Source organism: Myxine glutinosa, chromosome 8 (assembly GCF_964187855.1).
Source record: "Myxine glutinosa chromosome 8, kmMyxGlut1.1, whole genome shotgun sequence".
NCBI classification, from domain to species: domain Eukaryota; kingdom Metazoa; phylum Chordata; class Myxini; order Myxiniformes; family Myxinidae; genus Myxine; species Myxine glutinosa.
In genome coordinates this window covers 151,302,385-151,325,350 of record NC_136268.1, presented here as the reverse complement: position 1 = coordinate 151,325,350, position 22,966 = coordinate 151,302,385, and the positions used below count along the sequence as shown (strand labels likewise).

The following is a 22,966-nucleotide window of genomic DNA, read 5'->3' as shown; positions in this document are numbered from 1 at the left end:
CTAAACTAGTGCATAAATGTCAACTAGTGGATAAGTGTAAACTATATAGTGGATAAGCGTCAACTAGCGGATATGTGTAAACTATAGGGGATAAGTCTAAACTAGTGGATAAATGTAAACTATAGTGGATGCATGTAAACTATCGTGGATATGCGTAAGCTACTGTATAGGTTTAACTTGTCGGTGAGTGTAAACCATTTATCCACTACAAACTATATTGTGTGTACATGTAAACTACAGGGGATAGGTCTAAACTAGTGGATACGTCTAAACTAGTGGATAAATGTAAACTATAGTGGATAAATGTAAACTAGTCAATAAGTGTAAAGTATAGTGAATAAATGTATTGTTATGGTTTTTAGAACCTTCACTTGTAAATAATAACTCTTGTAAATATTCCCTTTGTAAAGGTAATCGGAGCACCCATAGTTAGTCCACAAGCAACACGTAGGACACCATAGGACCTTCTTCAGTTATCTCATTAGTATGTGTTTCAGGTAAGGATCTGTTCCCAATAGTTGAATCTACGTTGCATGAAATAAGAGTAGGCCCCAAAGTTCCCTTCAAAAGCGGTGCGAGTGGTTTTCTATCTCCCCACAAGACGCCATTGCCCATGTGCTTCATCTCGGAGAAGAAGGGGGAGGAGTCCTCAGAGCGCCAGGAGTAAGGCGTGGCCCCGTCAACGCACCATCAAGGGGCGGAGCCGGTGAGCCCTCACGACCAATCAGGGCTGAGGCGAGCTCACCGGTGGGTGTATCCTAAAAGCCGCGGCTTGATACGCAAAAACCCAATATAAGCGCCGCGCGCGGACTACTTGATGATGAGTGGTGAGGAGAGAGTCGTGCGTGGGTCGTGAGCCAGGAGACAAGAGAGGCGTGAGCCAGAGAGAAGGGACGGGTCGGAGACGAGTGAGGAAGCCCGAAGTACGAGTGGAGAGAAAAGCAATGTACCCTCCCCGATTTGATAACCCCGCCGAATAAGGTCCGCTCGGGTGCAACCAATATCATCAGCGCTGCCTGCCGGGTTCGCCACGAAGCTGGAGCGTGGATTGGGGCCGGAGCCTGGACGGATCCCATCACGCGAACCCTCTGCTTGGACCCTTCTCCTCCTACCATCCCTACCATTACCAACTCCCGTGTAAGTCTGTTTGTTCTGTCCTGGGCGTGATAAGTAAGACTGTGTAAGCTTGCCCTGTGTATCTGCCTCTTCCTCTTCTTGTATATGCCCTTCCTTCATTTCCTCTTCGGTTTCGTGTACATAATTAATAAATATCTGTTCTTCCTTTACTTTGGTTTCCTCTCATCCGATCGCTTTCGTGATTTCCTCAATTGAGTACCTACGGCGCGATTTGGCAGAACCGCTCAGAATCGGGTTTAGTCCTTTTGTTAATGGCTCGGGTTGCAGATTGCTGAACCGCTCGGCAATTACCATCATATCCGTGGCCCGGGCGGAAGTTATCTCCCTGCTTTGCGGAGAGATTGGCAAGCAGGTATTTGGGAGCCCATCTTGACCAATCGCCCTGGCAAATCTCAACCCCGCAAAGGAGCGTTATAATTTCCAGGACTGGGGGGATCGGTCAGTGTAAAAGACAAGGGGATTACCCCCCCCTTGGTAAGGGGAGCGCCGACCCCCGGATCCGCAACAGTATAGTATATCATTTGTGCATGTAAAGTAGTGGACACAGGTAAACTATTGTGGATAAATGTAAACTATAGTGGATTTGTGTCAATTAGTGGATAAGTGTAAACTAGTGGATAAGAGTAAACTCTTGGATACATGTAAACTAGTGGATAAGTCTGAACTAGTGAATACATGTAAACTATAGTGGATAAATGTAAACTAGTGATTACGTGTAAACTAGTCAATAAGTGTAAACTGTAGTGAATACATGTAAACTAGTGGATACATGTCAATTAATGTATATGTGTCAACTAGTGGATAAGTGTAAATTAGTGGATAAATGTCAATTAGTGGATATGTGTAAACTAGTGGATAAAGGTCAACTACTGTATCAGCATAAACTGGTGGATACATGCAAACGACAGGGTATAAGTGTAAACTAGTGGATAAATGTCAACTAGTAGATAAGAGTAAACGAGTGGATAAATATCAACTCGTGGATAAGTGTAAACTAGTGGATAAAAGTAAACTTGTGGATACGTGTAAACTAATCGATAAGTGTAAACTAGTGGATAAGTATAAACTGTGGATTAATGTCAACTAGTGGATAAGTGTAAACTAGTGGATTAGTGTAAACTCATGGATTGGTATAAATTAGTGGATAAGCATAAACTGTGGATTAATGTCAACTAGTGCATAAGTGTAAACTAGTGGATAAATGCAAACTATATGGTGGATAAGTGTAAACTAGTGGATAAGTGTAAACTCATGGATTAGTGTAAATTTGTGGATAAGCATACACTGTGGATTAATGTCAACGAGTGGGTAAGTGTAAACTAGTGGATAAATGCAAACTATATAGCGGATAAGCGTAAACTGGTGGGTAAATGCCAACTAGTGGATAAGTGTAAAGTTGTGAAAAACTGTATACTATAATGATCAGCGTAAACTAGTGGTTAGGTGTAAACTAGTGGATAAGTGTAAAAATGAGTGGATAAGCGTAAACTAATGGATACGTGTAGACTAGTGGATAAGTGTAAACTAGTGGATAAATGTCAACTAGAGGATAAGTGTAAACTAGTGGATAAATGTCAACTGGAGGATAAGTGTAAACTAGTGGATAAGTGTAAACCAGTGGATAAATGTGAACTAGTGGATAAGCATAAACTATGGTGAATAAGTGTAAGCTAGTGGATAAATGGCAACTAGTGGATAAACGTAAACTAGTGGATACATGTTAACTGGTGGATAAGCGTAAACTAGTGGTAGTTTAAATTTGCATCTGTGCTTATCGCCATTTGTTTTCACTTTAATTTATTTTTAATATATCGTCATAGCCCATGGAGAAACAAAGTTTATTCCCCTGCGCTCGCGAAGCAAAAACAGGGTTAGGCATTCGGTTACGTACGTGCGTACGTACGTGCGTGTCTGAATTTTAAAAAATCATTTTCTCGGCAACTGTTGGTCCGATTGACACGAAATTTTACCATAGGAACGCCTCCGCCTGTATAATTTTTTTATTCATAATTATGACGTCATAGGTCACGTGGTATGGACGCCATATTGGAAAAACGTTATACCTCTATATCTCCCAAAATGCTCAATGTAAAAAGTTGAAACAAGGCTCATTTTCAAGTACTCACCATGGGGAAAAAGATATGGTGATGATGATGACTCCATCCATGCCTTGATTATGACATCATAATTCGACAAGTACAACGCTTGATCTGATCAGTATGCAAAAAAAAAATTCCTCTACAACTTGTGGTCTGATGTACACGAAATTATCACCATAGAAGCGCGTCCTCCTGTAGAACATTTCAATGATAATTATGATGTAATATGTCACGTGGTACAGGCGCCATCTTGGAAAAACTGAAAAATGTTACACCTCTATATCTCCAAAACCGCTCCATGGAAAAAATTTCAACGTGGTTCATTGTAAAGAACTCCACGTGGGGAATAGGTTTTGCTAATGATGACGTCATTGGTGTCGTAATTATGACGTCATAATTTGACATGGAGAATGCTCAGTTTAATCAGTTTGAAATTTATTGAGTGATATATGCAACAATTATATATTAGAGAATATAAATTTATAATGTAATTGCTCACGTGGTCTGGCAGCCATATTGGATCAATGTAATAAAAATAACGTTCAAAAACAGAAGAGTTGGCTTGCACCAAGTCGACTGTGTAGGGTAAGTATTCTAAGAATACCGTCCAGTTTATATCTTAATTCAGTTTATACATATGTTATTTCAGTTTATTTACATGTTAATTCAGTTTATTTTTTATGTTAATTCAGGGTATTTATATGTTAATTCAGTTTATTTATATGTTAAATCAGTTTAGGTATATGTTAATTCAGTTTATGTATATGTTAATTCAGTTTATTTCCTGGGTTCCTGGGTTCATTGGCGGTTAGGGTGCAGGCTTGGGATCCTAGGATCCTGGGTTCCTTAGCGGTTAGGGTGCAGGCGTGGGATCCTAGGATCCTGGGTTCCTTAGCAGTTAGGTTCCCGGCGTGGGATCCTAGGATCCTGGGTTCCTTAGCGGTTAGGGTGCCAGCTTGGGATCCTAGGATCCTGGGTTCCTTAGCGGTTAGGGTGCCAGCTTGGGATCCTAGCATCCTGGGTTCGTTAGCTGTTAGTGTTCCGGCGTGGGATCCTAGGATCCTGGGTTCCTTAGCGGTTAGGGTGCCGGCGTGGGAACCTAGCATCCTGGGTTCCTTAGCGGTTAGGGTCCCGGCGTGGGATCCTAGGATCCGGGGTTCCTTAGCGGTTAGGGTGCCGGCGTGGGATCCTAGGATCCTGGGTTCCTTAGCAGTTAGGGTGCCAGCTTGGGATCCTAGGATCCTGGGTTCCTTAGCGGTTAGGGTGCCAGCTTGGGATCCTAGCATCCTGGGTTCGTTAGCGGTTAGGGTCCTGGCGTGGGATCCTAGGATCCTGGGTTCCTTAGCGGTTAGGGTGCCGGCGTGGGATCCTAGGATCCTGGGTTCCTTAGCAGTTAGGGTGCCGGCATGGGATCCAAGGATCCTGGGTTTGTTGGCTTAGCGGTTAGGGTGCGGCTTGGGATCCTAGGATCCTGGGTTCCTTAGCGGTTAGGGTGCCGGCGTGGGATCCTAGGATCCTGGGTTCCTTAGCGGTTATGGTGTCGCCTTGGGATCCTAGGATCCTGGGTTCCTTAGAGGTTAGGGTGGCGGTGTGGGATCCTAGGATCCTGGGTTCTTTCGCGGTTAGGGTGCCGGCGTGGGATCCTAGGATCCTGGGTTCGTTGGCTTAGCGGTTAGGGTGCGGCTTGGGATCCTAGGATCCTGGGTTTCTTAGCGGTTAGGGTGCCGGCGTGGGATCCTAGGATCCTGGGTTTCTTAGCGGTTAGGGTCCCGGCTTGGGATCCTGGGTTCGAATCCCGGTCGATTGCTGAATTAACGCCAGGTGGGTTGACTCAGCCTGTCATCCTTCCGAGGTTGGCAAATTGAGTTCCAGTTCACTGGTAATTCCCTGTGTGTCGCAAGAGGTGACTAACAGGGTTGGCGGCAGGAAGGGCATCCGGCCATAAAACATTGCTCCAAAAAGGGGATCATAGTGCCCAAAAGAGGCCAACCTCTGCTCTGCGGGGAAAAATGGCCTCTAAAGGTGGGTTCCTTTTTTTCTTTTCATCCATAATGTTTTGAGATATTCTGTTCACAGAAAAAGACAAACAGAAGTGAAAACATCCTTCAGTGACGCAGGTAATGAATGCCCATAACATGAAGTTAGGTAACCGTGTACTTGAAAATCTAATAATTGATGCAACATATCCTCACGGAACTTATCTTGGAAAAACCAAAATGTATTGATTATGTATTGCTGCTCAACACAAATCGATTGATCTCGTTCTTCCCTTCCCAACATCCTCGTGTTTTATCTGCCCTTCCTTTCCCTTAACCGGAAATAGTCTACCGCCATCTCAATACTCTGGGTAATCTATTCGGTGCGTTGCTTGCCAGCCCTCTCAAACAGAACCAGGAACCTCGGAACGTTGACTACTCGTACAATGGCTACATTTGGAAGCAGCATCAGCGAATTGGACCTGCTCCTGCAAGAACTAAATGACAGCACAGGTGAGCACAACTGTCATTATTCACTTTCCCCACTGATTTTTTTAATTCTCTGTCATCAAATGGCATTTCCTTCAGTACGATATTCCAGATTTAATTGCTTTTTCGTTGTTGTCAGGGATCAGAATGATTTCTGCTTGTATTATGGATTTGGATTATTATGGATTTCTATGTCTTTTTAGCTCACCTGGAACGTAGTTCCGGGGAGCTTACGGGACGGAGCGCCGTCAGTTGGGGAAAGCCACCTGCAACTTCTTCTCCGAAACCGCTGATGGGATTGTGACCAAACTTGGCTAAAATAATATTTGGGATGTGGCAATGCAAGTTTGCTCAGGGCATGACAAAAATCTGGATCTGATGGGGTCTACGGGGGTCAGAGTGGATCCAGGTTTGACCCCCCAAAATCAGAATTTACTTTTTCCTCTGAAACTACACACACTATTTCAATGAAACTTGACCAGAACCTTCATCACCTGTGATGTACCAAAGTGTGTTCACGGCATTAGAAAAATCGGGGTCTAAGGTGGTCTACCGTTAAAATGGGGTGAATAGGGACAGCAAGGTGAATAGGGACAGCAAGGTGAATAGGGACACAAACTGAAAAAAAGTTCGGAAACTTTTTCCGCTGAAAATTGATAACCAGACTGATTTGTTGATATTTGGGTTGAAAGTGTTCTCTTGTTTTTTAAAAAGCAACTTATAGTCCCTATTAACGCCATATATGGGTTAAATAGGAATAAATAGGATTTTTATGGCTGTCCCTATTCACCCCGTTTTACGCGTGAATAGGGACAGTCGCTAATACAAAAAAATAATGATCAAGAAACAATCCTGAGTTTCCAACATATTGCTAAATTGATAGCTCAGATGGATGCACATAATATGCACCCATAATATAAACCACGATGTCAATGAAAAAAAATATGGGATAAAAAGTTTCTCCAAACTCCCTATTTCTTGATTATTACTTTTTTGTGTTAGTGACTGTCCCGATTCACCCGTAAAACGGGGTGAATAGGGACAGCCATAAAAATCCTATTTATTCCTATTTAACCCATATATGGGGTTAATAGGGACTATAAGTTGCTTTTTAAAAAACAAGAGAACACTTTCAACCCAAATATCAACAGATCAGTTTGGTTATCAATTTTCAGTGGAAAAAGTTTCCGAACTTTTTTTCAGTTTGTGTCCCTATTCACCTTGCTGTCCCTATTCACCTTGCTGTCCCTATTCACCCCATTTTATGGTACCGGGGGTAGGATTGGGACCAGCTTTGACTCGTATTTTGGTCCAGCATGATTCTACGTGCTGCCCTGTCTTCTAGCATCCATTGAAATTGGTTTAAAATACCGTGATACTTTTTAAAATACCTATAGTCAGTGTAGGTACTGTTTTATTCCACCAGGTGTGCCCCCAGGGGTGTTGCCCCTATTTAAAAAAAAAAAAAATCTCAATGAGTATGAAAGTAACTTTTCTGGAATTGATGCTCTCATGGCAGAGCGAGCCGACATTGCATCCCATAAATGGAATGATCTAAGGTCAGAATTATGGTGATTTATTGTATTCTTCCCGAACCTGTGTCCATTTTGCCTCAACAGCTAAACTACTTCCAACGCAACCCTCGGCCCTGTCACATCATAGTGATGACATCATATTGGGTGAACTTAAAAGTAATACTCTCAGGTGAGTTCTGCAATTATTCTTGGTTGATTATTGTGTTACAGTCAATGTGCAATCCCAACTTTGTATGGTACAGGAAAAGTAGACAAGTTTTGGCAAGCCAAGTTTCAGTCTGCATCCTGAGGTTTCTCACAAGCCAAGTTTCAATCTGCATCCTGAGGTTTCTCACAAGCCAAGTTTCAATCTGCATCCTGAGGTTTCTCACAAGCCAAGTTTCAGTCTGCATCCCGAGGTTTCTCACAAGCCAAGTTTCAGTCTGCATCCTGAGGTTTCTCACAAGCCAAGTTTCAATCTGCATCCTGAGGTTTCTCACAAGCCAAGTTTCAGTCTGCATCCTGAGGTTTCTCACAAGCCAAGTTTCAGTCTGCATCCTGAGGTTTCTCACAAGCCAAGTTTCAGTCTGCATCCTGAGGTTTCTCACAAGCCAAGTTTCAGTCTGCATCCCGAGGTTTCTCACAAGCCAAGTTTCAGTCTGCATCCTGAGGTTTCTCACAAGCCAAGTTTCAGTAAGCCAAGTTTCAGTCTGCATCCGGAGGTTTCTCACAAGCCAAGTTTCAGTCTGCATCCTGAGGTTTCTCACAAGCCAAGTTTCAGTAAGCCAAGTTTCAGTCTGCATCCGGAGGTTTCTCACAAGCCAAGTTTCAGTAAGCCAAGTTTCAGTCTGCATCCTGAGGTTTCTGCAAGCCAAGTTTCAGTCTGCATCCTGAGGTTTCTGCAAGCCAAGTTTCAGTCTGCATCCTGAGGTTTCTGCAAGCCAAGTTTCAGTCTGCATCCCGAGGTTTCTCACAAGCCAAGTTTCAGTCTGCATCCTGAGGTTTCTCACAAGCCAAGTTTCAGTCTGCATCCTGAGGTTTCTCACAAGCCAGGTTTCAGTCTGCATCCCGAGGTTTCTGCAAGCCAAGTTTCAGTCTGCATCCCGAGGTTTCTGCAAGCCAAGTTTCAGTCTGCATCCCGAGGTTTCTGCAAGCCAAGTTTCAGTCTGCACCCTGAGGTTTCTGCAAGCCAAGTTTCAGTCTGCATCCTGAGGTTTCTGCAAGCCAAGTTTCAGTCTGCATCCCGAGGTTTCTCACAAGCCAAGTTTCAGTCTGCATCCCGAGGTTTCTCACAAGCCAAGTTTCAGTCTGCATCCTGAGGTTTCTCACAAGCCAAGTTTCAGTCTGCATCCTGAGGTTTCTCACAAGCCAGGTTTCAGTCTGCATCCCGAGGTTTCTGCAAGCCAAGTTTCAGTCTGCATCCCGAGGTTTCTCACAAGCCAAGTTTCAGTCTGCATCCTGAGGTTTCTCACAAGCCAAGTTTCAGTCTGCATCCTGAGGTTTCTCACAAGCCAGGTTTCAGTCTGCATCCCGAGGTTTCTGCAAGCCAAGTTTCAGTCTGCATCCTGAGGTTTCTCACAAGCCAAGTTTCAGTCTGCATCCTGAGGTTTCTCACAAGCCAAGTTTCAGTCTGCATCCTGAGGTTTCTCACAAGCCAAGTTTCAGTCTGCATCCTGAGGTTTCTCACAAGCCAAGTTTCAGTCTGCATCCTGAGGTTTCTCACAAGCCAAGTTTCAGTCTGCATCCTGAGGTTTCTCACAAGCCAAGTTTCAGTCTGCATCCTGAGGTTTCTCACAAGCCAGGTTTCAGTCTGCATCCTGAGGTTTCTGCAAGCCAAGTTTCAGTCTGCATCCTGAGGTTTCTCACAAGCCAAGTTTCAGTCTGCATCCTGAGGTTTCTCACAAGCCAAGTTTCAGTAAGCCAAGTTTCAGTCTGCATCCGGAGGTTTCTGCAAGCCAAGTTTCAGTCTGCACCCTGAGGTTTCTGCAAGCCAAGTTTCAGTCTGCATCCCGAGGTTTCTCACAAGCCAAGTTTCAGTCTGCATCCCGAGGTTTCTCACAAGCCAGGTTTCAGTCTGCATCCTGAGGTTTCTGCAAGCCAAGTTTCAGTCTGCATCCTGATGTTTCTCACAAGCCAAGTTTCAGTCTGCATCCCGAGGTTTCTCACAAGCCAAGTTTCAGTCTGCATCCCGAGGTTTCTCACAAGCCAGGTTTCAGTCTGCATCCTGAGGTTTCTGCAAGCCAAGTTTCAGTCTGCATCCTGAGGTTTCTCACAAGCCAAGTTTCAGTCTGCATCCTGAGGTTTCTCACAAGCCAAGTTTCAGTCTGCATCCTGAGGTTTCTCACAAGCCAAGTTTCAGTCTGCATCCTGAGGTTTCTCACAAGCCAAGTTTCAGTCTGCATCCTGAGGTTTCTCACAAGCCAGGTTTGAGTCTGCATCCTGAGGTTTCTGCAAGCCAAGTTTCAGTCTGCATCCTGAGGTTTCTCACAAGCCAAGTTTCAGTCTGCATCCTGAGGTTTCTCACAAGCCAAGTTTCAGTCTGCATCCTGAGGTTTCTCACAAGCCAAGTTTCAGTAAGCCAAGTTTCAGTCTGCATCCGGAGGTTTCTGCAAGCCAAGTTTCAGTCTGCACCCTGAGGTTTCTGCAAGCCAAGTTTCAGTCTGCATCCTGAGGTTTCTCACAAGCCAAGTTTCAGTCTGCATCCTGAGGTTTCTCACAAGCCAAGTTTCAGTAAGCCAAGTTTCAGTCTGCATCCCGAGGTTTCTCACAAGCCAGGTTTCAGTCTGCATCCCAAGGTTTCTGCAAGCCAAGTTTCAGTCTGCATCCCGAGGTTTTTCACAAGCCAAGTTTCAGTCTGCATCCCGAGGTTTCTCACAAGCCAAGTTTCAGTCTGCATCCTGAGGTTTCTCACAAGCCAGGTTTCAGTCTGCATCCCGAGGTTTCTCACAAGCCAAGTTTCAGTCTGCATCCTGAGGTTTCTCACAAGCCAGGTTTCAGTCTGCATCCTGAGGTTTCTGCAAGCCAAGTTTCAGTCTGCATCCTGAGGTTTCTCACAAGCCAAGTTTCAGTCTGCATCCTGAGGTTTCTCACAAGCCAAGTTTCAGTCTGCATCCTGAGGTTTCTCACAAGCCAAGTTTCAGTCTGCATCCTGAGGTTTCTCACAAGCCAAGTTTCAGTAAGCCAAGTTTCAGTCTGCATCCGGAGGTTTCTGCAAGCCAGGTTTCAGTCTGCACCCTGAGGTTTCTGCAAGCCAAGTTTCAGTCTGCATCCCAAGGTTTCTGCAAGCCAAGTTTCAGTCTGCATCCCGAGGTTTTTCACAAGCCAAGTTTCAGTCTGCATCCCGAGGTTTCTCACAAGCCAAGTTTCAGTCTGCATCCTGAGGTTTCTCACAAGCCAGGTTTCAGTCTGCATCCCGAGGTTTCTCACAAGCCAAGTTTCAGTCTGCATCCTGAGGTTTCTCACAAGCCAAGTTTCAGTCTGCATCCTGAGGTTTCTCACAAGCCAAGTTTCAGTCTGCATCCTGAGGTTTCTCACAAGCCAAGTTTCAGTCTGCATCCTGAGGTTTCTCACAAGCCAAGTTTCAGTAAGCCAAGTTTCAGTCTGCATCCAGAGGTTTCTGCAAGCCAGGTTTCAGTCTGCACCCTGAGGTTTCTGCAAGCCAGGTTTCAGTCTGCATCCTGAGGTTTCTCACAAGCCAAGTTTCAATCTGCATCCTGAGGTTTCTCACAAGCCAAGTTTCAGTCTGCATCCCGAGGTTTCTCACAAGCCAAGTTTCAGTCTGCATCCTGAGGTTTCTCACAAGCCAAGTTTCAATCTGCATCCTGAGGTTTCTCACAAGCCAAGTTTCAGTCTGCATCCTGAGGTTTCTCACAAGCCAAGTTTCAGTCTGCATCCTGAGGTTTCTCACAAGCCAAGTTTCAGTCTGCATCCTGAGGTTTCTCACAAGCCAAGTTTCAGTCTGCATCCCGAGGTTTCTCACAAGCCAAGTTTCAGTCTGCATCCTGAGGTTTCTCACAAGCCAAGTTTCAGTAAGCCAAGTTTCAGTCTGCATCCGGAGGTTTCTCACAAGCCAAGTTTCAGTCTGCATCCTGAGGTTTCTCACAAGCCAAGTTTCAGTAAGCCAAGTTTCAGTCTGCATCCGGAGGTTTCTCACAAGCCAAGTTTCAGTAAGCCAAGTTTCAGTCTGCATCCTGAGGTTTCTGCAAGCCAAGTTTCAGTCTGCATCCTGAGGTTTCTGCAAGCCAAGTTTCAGTCTGCATCCTGAGGTTTCTGCAAGCCAAGTTTCAGTCTGCATCCCGAGGTTTCTCACAAGCCAAGTTTCAGTCTGCATCCTGAGGTTTCTCACAAGCCAAGTTTCAGTCTGCATCCTGAGGTTTCTCACAAGCCAGGTTTCAGTCTGCATCCCGAGGTTTCTGCAAGCCAAGTTTCAGTCTGCATCCCGAGGTTTCTGCAAGCCAAGTTTCAGTCTGCATCCCGAGGTTTCTGCAAGCCAAGTTTCAGTCTGCACCCTGAGGTTTCTGCAAGCCAAGTTTCAGTCTGCATCCTGAGGTTTCTGCAAGCCAAGTTTCAGTCTGCATCCCGAGGTTTCTCACAAGCCAAGTTTCAGTCTGCATCCCGAGGTTTCTCACAAGCCAAGTTTCAGTCTGCATCCTGAGGTTTCTCACAAGCCAAGTTTCAGTCTGCATCCTGAGGTTTCTCACAAGCCAGGTTTCAGTCTGCATCCCGAGGTTTCTGCAAGCCAAGTTTCAGTCTGCATCCCGAGGTTTCTCACAAGCCAAGTTTCAGTCTGCATCCTGAGGTTTCTCACAAGCCAAGTTTCAGTCTGCATCCTGAGGTTTCTCACAAGCCAGGTTTCAGTCTGCATCCCGAGGTTTCTGCAAGCCAAGTTTCAGTCTGCATCCTGAGGTTTCTCACAAGCCAAGTTTCAGTCTGCATCCTGAGGTTTCTCACAAGCCAAGTTTCAGTCTGCATCCTGAGGTTTCTCACAAGCCAAGTTTCAGTCTGCATCCTGAGGTTTCTCACAAGCCAAGTTTCAGTCTGCATCCTGAGGTTTCTCACAAGCCAAGTTTCAGTCTGCATCCTGAGGTTTCTCACAAGCCAAGTTTCAGTCTGCATCCTGAGGTTTCTCACAAGCCAGGTTTCAGTCTGCATCCTGAGGTTTCTGCAAGCCAAGTTTCAGTCTGCATCCTGAGGTTTCTCACAAGCCAAGTTTCAGTCTGCATCCTGAGGTTTCTCACAAGCCAAGTTTCAGTAAGCCAAGTTTCAGTCTGCATCCGGAGGTTTCTGCAAGCCAAGTTTCAGTCTGCACCCTGAGGTTTCTGCAAGCCAAGTTTCAGTCTGCATCCCGAGGTTTCTCACAAGCCAAGTTTCAGTCTGCATCCCGAGGTTTCTCACAAGCCAGGTTTCAGTCTGCATCCTGAGGTTTCTGCAAGCCAAGTTTCAGTCTGCATCCTGATGTTTCTCACAAGCCAAGTTTCAGTCTGCATCCCGAGGTTTCTCACAAGCCAAGTTTCAGTCTGCATCCCGAGGTTTCTCACAAGCCAGGTTTCAGTCTGCATCCTGAGGTTTCTGCAAGCCAAGTTTCAGTCTGCATCCTGAGGTTTCTCACAAGCCAAGTTTCAGTCTGCATCCTGAGGTTTCTCACAAGCCAAGTTTCAGTCTGCATCCTGAGGTTTCTCACAAGCCAAGTTTCAGTCTGCATCCTGAGGTTTCTCACAAGCCAAGTTTCAGTCTGCATCCTGAGGTTTCTCACAAGCCAGGTTTGAGTCTGCATCCTGAGGTTTCTGCAAGCCAAGTTTCAGTCTGCATCCTGAGGTTTCTCACAAGCCAAGTTTCAGTCTGCATCCTGAGGTTTCTCACAAGCCAAGTTTCAGTCTGCATCCTGAGGTTTCTCACAAGCCAAGTTTCAGTAAGCCAAGTTTCAGTCTGCATCCGGAGGTTTCTGCAAGCCAAGTTTCAGTCTGCACCCTGAGGTTTCTGCAAGCCAAGTTTCAGTCTGCATCCTGAGGTTTCTCACAAGCCAAGTTTCAGTCTGCATCCTGAGGTTTCTCACAAGCCAAGTTTCAGTAAGCCAAGTTTCAGTCTGCATCCCGAGGTTTCTCACAAGCCAGGTTTCAGTCTGCATCCCAAGGTTTCTGCAAGCCAAGTTTCAGTCTGCATCCCGAGGTTTTTCACAAGCCAAGTTTCAGTCTGCATCCCGAGGTTTCTCACAAGCCAAGTTTCAGTCTGCATCCTGAGGTTTCTCACAAGCCAGGTTTCAGTCTGCATCCCGAGGTTTCTCACAAGCCAAGTTTCAGTCTGCATCCTGAGGTTTCTCACAAGCCAGGTTTCAGTCTGCATCCTGAGGTTTCTGCAAGCCAAGTTTCAGTCTGCATCCTGAGGTTTCTCACAAGCCAAGTTTCAGTCTGCATCCTGAGGTTTCTCACAAGCCAAGTTTCAGTCTGCATCCTGAGGTTTCTCACAAGCCAAGTTTCAGTCTGCATCCTGAGGTTTCTCACAAGCCAAGTTTCAGTAAGCCAAGTTTCAGTCTGCATCCGGAGGTTTCTGCAAGCCAGGTTTCAGTCTGCACCCTGAGGTTTCTGCAAGCCAAGTTTCAGTCTGCATCCCAAGGTTTCTGCAAGCCAAGTTTCAGTCTGCATCCCGAGGTTTTTCACAAGCCAAGTTTCAGTCTGCATCCCGAGGTTTCTCACAAGCCAAGTTTCAGTCTGCATCCTGAGGTTTCTCACAAGCCAGGTTTCAGTCTGCATCCCGAGGTTTCTCACAAGCCAAGTTTCAGTCTGCATCCTGAGGTTTCTCACAAGCCAAGTTTCAGTCTGCATCCTGAGGTTTCTCACAAGCCAAGTTTCAGTCTGCATCCTGAGGTTTCTCACAAGCCAAGTTTCAGTCTGCATCCTGAGGTTTCTCACAAGCCAAGTTTCAGTAAGCCAAGTTTCAGTCTGCATCCAGAGGTTTCTGCAAGCCAGGTTTCAGTCTGCACCCTGAGGTTTCTGCAAGCCAGGTTTCAGTCTGCATCCTGAGGTTTCTGCAAGCCAAGCTTCAGTCTGCATCCTGAGGTTTCTGCAAGCCAAGTTTCAGTCTGCATCCTGAGGTTTCTCACAAGCCAAGTTTCAGTCTGCATCCTGAGGTTTCTCACAAGCCAAGTTTCAGTCTGCATCCTGAGGTTTCTGCAAGCCAAGTTTCAGTCTGCATCCTGAGGTTTCTGCAAGCCAAGCTTCAGTCTGCACCCTGAGGTTTCTGCAAGCCAAGTTTCAGTCTGCATCCTGAGGTTTCTGCAAGCCAAGTTTCAGTCTGCATCCCGAGGTTTCTGCAAGCCAAGTTTCAGTCTGCATCCTGAGGTTTCTGCAAGTCAAGTTTCAGTCTGCATCTTGAGGTTTCTGCAAGCCAAGTTTCAGTCTGCATCCTGAGGTTTCTGCAAGCCAAGTTTCAGCCTGCATCCCGAGGTTTCTGCAAGCCAAGTTTCAGTCTGCATCCCGAGGTTTCTGCAAGCCAAGTTTCAGTCTGCATCCTGAGGTTTCTGCAAGCCAAGTTTCAGTCTGCATCCTGAGGGTTCTGCAAGCCAAGTTTCAGTCTGCATCCCGAGGTTTCTGCAAGCCAAGTTTCAGTCTGCATCCCGAGGTTTCTGCCAGCCAAGTTTCAGTCTGCATCCCGAGGTTTCTGCAAGCCAAGTTTCAGTCTGCATCCCGAGGTTTCTGCAAGCCAAGTTTCAGTCTGCATCCTGAGGTTTCTGCAAGCCAAGTTTCAGTCTGCATCCTGAGGTTTCTGCAAGTCAAGTTTCAGTCTGCATCCTGAGGTTTCTGCAAGCCAAGTTTCAGTCTGCATCCTGAGGGTTCTGCAAGCCAAGTTTCAGTCTGCATCCCGAGGTTTCTGCAAGCCAAGTTTCAGTCTGCATCCCGAGGTTTCTGCCAGCCAAGTTTCAGTCTGCATCCCGAGGTTTCTGCAAGCCAAGTTTCAGTCTGCATCCTGAGGTTTCTGCAAGTCAAGTTTCAGTCTGCATCCTGAGGGTTCTGCAAGCCAAGTTTCAGTCTGCATCCCGAGGTTTCTGCAAGCCAAGTTTCAGTCTGCATCCCGAGGTTTCTGCCAGCCAAGTTTCAGTCTGCATCCCGAGGTTTCTGCAAGCCAAGTTTCAGTCTGCATCCCGAGGTTTCTGCAAGCCAAGTTTCAGTCTGCATCCTGAGGTTTCTGCAAGCCAAGTTTCAGTCTGCATCCTGAGGTTTCTGCAAGTCAAGTTTCAGTCTGCATCCCGAGGTTTCTGCAAGCCAAGTTTCAGTCTGCATCCTGAGGTTTCTGCAAGTCAAGTTTCAGTCTGCATCCTGAGGTTTCTGCAAGCCAAGTTTCAGTCTGCATCCTGAGGTTTCTGCAAGTCAAGTTTCAGTCTGCATCCCGAGGTTTCTGCAAGTCAAGTTTCAGTCTGCATCCCGAGGTTTCTGCAAGCCACGTTTCAGTCTGCATCTTGAGGTTTAAAGGTTTCTGACCCTTAAAGACCCTGAAATAGTCCAAAGACTCTGAAAGAGAACTAATGCTGTTTTGTTCATCATTTTCATCGTCGTGACTAAGTTCCAAATTTTCTGTGCCAATTGTTTTAACTAACGTTAACATCAAAATGCTCCACTCTTGGTGACAAAGATTCTACCTGAACCCCATAAATACCAACTTTGTAAATTGAATTGAAATCAAGATTCTCCTTTTGATGAATGGGCGAGCTACATGCTCACATTACCAATTTGGAGTCAGCTGTGTTTGAATCCCACACACCTAACATCAAGTTGGATGTGGTGAGATTGGTCTTTTAGTCCATCTTGCAACGCTATTTGCACATTTATTGTGAGTTAAATATTCACCTCACAGTTCATCACCTGCGGAACAAGTGGAATGGGAGAAAAAACAAAAAATGTGAAAAACTTGATGACACTAGATACATGGGACTGTGATCGTAGAATCTTTTCAATGTTGCGAACTGGTATTGCAATGTTACAATATAAATCCTATTGATTGCAGGCCTCCGCACCTTTTAGAGAACCTTTGATTTCACATCGATATCTCGGACACAAACAATGTGCAGGCTCCGATACCTGTATCATGTCTGTTTCAGAGAAAATGTATCTGTACTGGACATTTTATCTCCTAAAACATGGTGAACTTCCATTTTACAAGGAGATGCTGACAAATGTCCACTTCACAATCTGGTCTAACTTGTTGTTATTATTATTATTATTATTATTATTATTATTTTGTATACAAGATTGAGGCTCGTCTAAGAGCTAACATTAATCACAAAAAGACAAACTGACACATAAAACATATAATAAGGGGAGCGGAAGACAAGATGAGGAGAGAGGGGGAAGCACACAAGTGCAACATTTGAGAGCAGGGACATCGGGAGATCTGTGGGAGGGAGAGGACTTGGGGAGAGGAGGCGTGGGAAGGGGGTGGGGGGTGGGAGAGGTACAAAAACAACATGGACACAGCTAGGACTTCCAGGAAAGAGTCGGTATTTCAAAAAAGTGGATCTGGTGTGAAATAACGGGGGTAGAAAAGATCAAGGTCTTGGATGGGGGAAGATAAGAGATGGTGGTGAACAGTCGTTTTAAAGACCTGGAGGGAGGAGTGGGATTGAAGAGAGTGAGGGAGTTTGTTCCAGAGGTGGGAGAAAAGAGGAATGAAGGAGTGAAGGTGAGCAGAGAGTCTTGATTTTGGCAGTTTCACCAGAAGAGGGCTGCTGGCAGAAAAAAGTTGTTTGGATGTTGTACCTTGGGATGTTTCCACTTATTTTCTAACATTTATTTTATTTGTATTTTTACCCACACCTGGATAACAATTCCAGAGAGATTTCAGCTTCCTTTTGATATTTTTCCATTCAATAATATGTCGAAAATGCAGAGCAAGGCTCATTACAATGGCAGTGGCAATCCTTGCCACATCCACACAAGCCCTTCCTGGAAAATGGACGAAGTACATGTCTACAGCTGGTGATATGTTGAAAAGTTATGCAAACACATTGAATATACCGGTAATTCTACTTCCGCTGTTTCCATTACAAAGTCCTTACTCTCTGACACAACCTTGTAACATCCCAGGATAATATTGTTTTTTTGGTGTAGAAATGCTGGAAATGCTCGTGGAAGAGCGTACCAAACTAGTCCACAAATCCTCAACTTCGTTGATTAAAATTGATGCATGAATGCCTCTGTATCCGGATGTAGCCGGAGAGACTTCTGGTCAAGCTGATCTTGGCAAATAAAATGGAAACTCAGAGTAGGAAGGGTGGTGAAGGGACACAAACAAAATGCTCACACATTTATCAGCATCCATCACTTGGGAGGGAGCGAAGGACGATGGAGGAAGGAAGGAGGAAGAATGAGTGAGGGAATGAGGGTGTGATCAGAGATGATAACTGTGTGGGGCCTTCCCAGTGCTGTTCAAACAAAGTCATCAGCGAATACTTGATGTTAAAAAGTAAACCATTCCTGAGCAAATTCGGCCATGAATGACATCGGCATTTGGAGGTGCCGGAGCGGCGCTCCCCTGCGCTGCAGCAGCACTCCACCCTTAGCCATTGGAATAATGCGTGGATGCAACAATGGGGTTTGATTAATTCATACACATATTGGATTGCATATGCAAGTGTGCACTAATCCCTCAGGGCCATAGATGTGCTGCTGAGGGAGGTACCAAACAAGGGGATGAACAAACAGGAAGAGCAGGAGAATGAGGACGGGTACCGGGAAGAAAGGGAAGGAAGCATAGCAACAATGAAGTAAAAACATACATTTGTAGAGGTCGTGTCTATTTCAGCCCAAATTCCGTCTCAGAGTAGATTGACAGAAATGTGTGTACAATATTTAAATTCACATTCTAAAGCTGTTTTTAGGTTTGTTTAGTTAAGATTAAGTATTTGGAATAATCTCCGAGGAACACCTGGAGGAACCCAGAGATGGGATTGCACTTCCTCAAGGTCACCTGGAAAACCATGTCCACTACCTGCATCGTTTTTTCCTTCACATACCCAGTTTGGAAGAATCCAAGTGAAACTATCAATGTTTTTTTACAACGTTACATTTAATGTCACTTTTTAATTGTAACTTTCATTCTTGCGTTGCTTGGTCAGATTCCCATCGCAATCAGTCCAGGTTCCTGACACGATGCCAGGAGAAGTGTGGGCAAATAAATTGGAGGATTCTGGGAGAATGAACATTGAGCAACTACAAAAGTCAGGTGTGAATATCATTATATTTGCTTACAGTATAATATCTAATATGATAGTCCATTTGCTGACAGTATAATATCTAATATGATAGTCCATTTGCTTACAGTCTAATATCTATTTGCTTACAGTATAATATATAATATGATAGTCCATTTTCTTACAGTATACTATCTAATATGACAGTCCATTTGCTTACAGTCTAATATCTATTTACTTACAGTATAATATCTAATATGATGGTCCATTTGCTTACAGCATAATATCTAATATGATAGTCAATTTGCTTACAGTCTAATATCTAATATGATAGTCAATTTGCTAACAGTATAATATCTAATATGATGGTCCATTTGCTGACAGTATAATATCTAATATGATAGTCAATTTGCTTACAGTCTAATATCTATTTGCTTACAGTATAATATCTAATATGATAGTCCATTTGCTTACAGTATAATATCTAATATGATAGTCCATTTGCTTACAGTCTAATATCTATTTGCTTACAGTATAATATATAATATGATAGTCCATTTGCTTACAGTATAATATCTAATATGATAGTCCATTTGATTACAGTATGATATCTAATATGATAGTCAATTTGCTTATTCTATAATATCTAATATGATAGTCCATTTGATTACAGTATGATATCTAATATCATAGTCAATTTGCTTATTGTATAATATGTAATATGATGGTCCATTTGCTGACAGTATAATATCTAATATGATAGTCAATTTGCTTACAGTCTAATATCTATTTGCTTACAGTATAATATCTAATATGATAGTCAATTTGCTAACAGTATAATATCTAATATGATAGTCAATTTGCTAACAGTATAATATCTATTTGCTTACAGTATAATATCTAATATGATAGTCCATTTGCTTACAGTATAATATCTAATATGATAGTCAATTTGCTTACAGTCTAATATCTATTTGCTTACAGTATAATATCTAATATGATGGTCCATTTGCTGACAGTATAATATCTAATATGATAGTCAATTTGCTTACAGTCTAATATCTATTTGCTTACAGTATAATATCTAATATGATAGTCAATTTGCTAACAGTATAATATCTAATATGATGGTCCATTTGCTGACAGTATAATATCTAATATGATAGTCAATTTGCTTACAGTCTAATATCTATTTGCTTACAGTATAATATCTAATATGATAGTCCATTTGCTTACAGTATAATATCTAATATGATAGTCAATTTGCTTACAGTCTAATATCTATTTGCTTACAGTATAATATCTAATATGATAGTCAATTTGCTAACAGTATAATATCTAATATGATAGTCAATTTGCTTACAGTCTAATATCTATTTGCTTACAGTATAATATCTAATATGATAGTCCATTTGCTGACAGTATAATATCTAATATGATAGTCAATTTGCTTACAGTCTAATATCTATTTGCTTACAGTATAATATCTAATATGATAGTCCATTTGCTTACAGTATAATATCTAATATGATAGTCAATTTGCTTACAGTCTAATATCTATTTGCTTACAGTATAATATCTAATATGATAGTCAATTTGCTAACAGTATAATATCTAATATGATGGTCCATTTGCTGACAGTATAATATCTAATATGATAATCAATTTGCTTACAGTCTAATATCTATTTGCTTACAGTATAATATCTAATATGATAGTCCATTTGCTTACAGAATAATATCTAATATGATAGTCCATTTGCTTACCGTCTAATATCTATTTGCTTACAGTATAATATATAATATGATAGTCCATTTTCTTACAGTATACTATCTAATATGACAGTCCATTTGCTTACAGTCTAATATCTATTTACTTACAGTATAATATCTAATATGATGGTCCATTTGCTGACAGTATAATATCTAATATGATAGTCAATTTGCTTACAGGCTAATATCTATTTGCTTACAGTATAATATCTAATATGATAGTCCATTTGCTTACAGTATGATATCTAATATCATAGTCAATTTGCTTATTGTATAATATCTAATATGATAGTCAATTTGCTTTCAGTATAATATCTAATATGATAGTCCATTTGCTTACAGTATAATATCTAATATGATAGTCCATTTGCTTACAGTCTAATATCTAATTGCTTACAGTATAATATACTAGCGGGGTCACCCGTGGGATTCCCACGGGTGACCCCGCAAGTTTGCATTGACGTTCGTCGATGGACTCGTTCGCCCGTCTCATTCGTTTTCTTGCTGCATCCTGTTCAAGTCTGCGTTCTTCATCGATCGTCTCATTCATTTTGGAAATAGAAGTTTCCACGCAGCGCATGAATTGCCACGATCCTCAAGAGGAATTTGTCTCGTAATCATCAAATGATAAATGGCAAGTAAATTATATTGTGGAAAATTAAAGATTTCAAATAAACCTATTTAAAGTGTATTCGCACATAACTAATTTTAAAAAACGAAGAAATATCTCTCGGTAATTTCCTGAAACATATTTTACTTCCGGCTAATAATGTTGAATTAAATAAAAACGAAGAAATATATGTCGGCATCATTGTTGACGTTTTTGTGACGACTGTCATCAAACGAAAAAGTAATATATCTTAACGGAAAAGCAAAAGCGAATTTTTAATATATATCGACACGTTGCCGTCGGTGTCATGTTGGGCGGTGTATGATACACCATGACGCGATTTTTAAAAATATATCTCTGCATTTTCCCGCGTGTGTGGAATGTTCTCAATTATTGCTGACACCGAGTCCAAAACCATCGATAAAAATGAAATCATATGGTGAGTTAGATTGGAGATAAAGGCGTGAGAGAGACTCAATGGCCTTGAAGTTGAAGTTACAGGCGTTTGAGAATTCATTTCGTTCTATAAACGGCAACTTTCATTGGATTTCCTTCCCGTTTTTTTTCAACCGAGTCGAAAACTATGTTAGCGACTGTGAAAAATGAAATGATATATCGAATTTTTAATATGTATCGACACGTTGCCGTCGGTGTCATGTTAGGCGGTGTATGATACACCATGACGCGATTTTAAAAAATATATCTGCATTTTCCCGCGTGTGTGGAATGTTCTCAATTATTGCTGACACCGACTCTAAAACCATCGATAAAAATGAAATCATATGGTGAGTTAGATTGGAGATAAAGGCGTGAGAGAGACTCAATGGCCTTGAAGTTACAGGCATTTGAGAATTCATTTCGTTCTATAAACGGCAACTTTCATCGGATTTTCTTCTCGTTTTTTTTCAACCGAGTCTAAAACTATGTTAGCGACTGTGAAAAATGAAATGATATATCGAATTTAAAATAGATATCGACACATTGCCGTCGGTGTCATGTTGGGCGGTGTATGATACACCATGACGCGATTTTAAAAAATATATCTCTGCATTTTCCCGCGTGTGTGGAATGTTTGTGGAAAATTAAAGATTTCAAATAAACCTATTTCAAATAAATACACCTACGCCACCTCCGCACGCTCTTCGAACGCCTGGGCCAGCATGGCCTGATTGTGAACCCCGCAAAGTGCCGGTTCGGCGTCGCCGTAATCGATTTTCTGGGGCACCGTGTCACCAGGCACGGAGCCGTCCCCCTGCCGGCCGGCGGAGACAACTCTTGTATGGTGCTGTTCTCTATTGCGTTCTCATCTTGTGTAATACTGCGCATTGTTATTTGCATATTCTGTATCTATTATCTTATTCTAATATCTACCATCGCTTTCTTTGTCTTGTAGATTGATTGTTCATCGTTGTTGCTAATAAACCTGCATTCAATTGATACATTCTTGTTTATGAACAATCAACTCATCTGAAGATGCCTGTTGCAGTCTGCCCCTTCCCTAGCTGTGTCTACGTTACTGACAGCACTGACAATGCCGTTGCTGCTATCCAGCTCTCCATCCACGCCATGACTCACACGTCCATTGCACCAGCCAAACCGGACAAAGTCAGCCGTCCTCGTATCCAAACCGGCGGTACCAGCGAAGATTGGCAATATTTCACCAGAAGATGGGATGGTTACAAGGCAGCGACCCAGATAATCGGCAATGATGTTCGCGTTCAACTCCTTGAATGTTGTGATGATAACCTACGACGTGACCTCCACCGCAGCAACCCACGCATTGAAATCAAGGACGAGGCAGCTATACTACAAGCCATTCGGTCCCTTGCTGTCCGAGAGGAGAATACCATGGTGTCCCGCGTAAACCTCCACAACATGCGACAGGACCGAGAAGAACCAATTCGTACCTACGCAGCCCGTCTGGCTGGTCAAGCTGAGATCTGCAAGTTTTCTGTTGTATGCTCATGCAATCCCCCTACTGATGTCAACTACACCAAGGACATGGTTCGCGATGTCCTATGTCGGGGACTCGCCGATCAAGATATACAACAGGACATTCTCGGCGATCAAAATCAGAACATGAGCTTGGAGGAAGTTCTCATTTTCGTCGAGGCCAAGGAAGCAGGGAAACGTTCCCAGAATGCCTTGCTCGATAGTGAAGGCGCTCATGGCGCAAGCCAATACAAAAAC

The 22,966-nt window shown here is 43.2% G+C and overlaps 1 protein-coding gene across 1 annotated transcript in view; it reads left to right on the top strand.

The window, feature by feature from the left end:
- Window positions 1–992: 992 nt before the first annotated feature.
- LOC137433026 (paxillin) overlaps window positions 993–22,966 on the top strand; it is a 71,036-nt gene continuing 49,062 nt past the window's right edge. Inside the window, exons 1-4 of the mRNA XM_078783852.1 lie at window positions 993–1,137; window positions 5,612–5,725; window positions 7,321–7,405; window positions 18,320–18,426. Of these exons, the coding sequence (XP_078639978.1) occupies window positions 5,659–5,725; window positions 7,321–7,405; window positions 18,320–18,426 (259 nt within the window). The 5' untranslated portion in view covers window positions 993–1,137; window positions 5,612–5,658. The remainder of the gene's footprint in view (window positions 1,138–5,611; window positions 5,726–7,320; window positions 7,406–18,319; window positions 18,427–22,966) is intronic.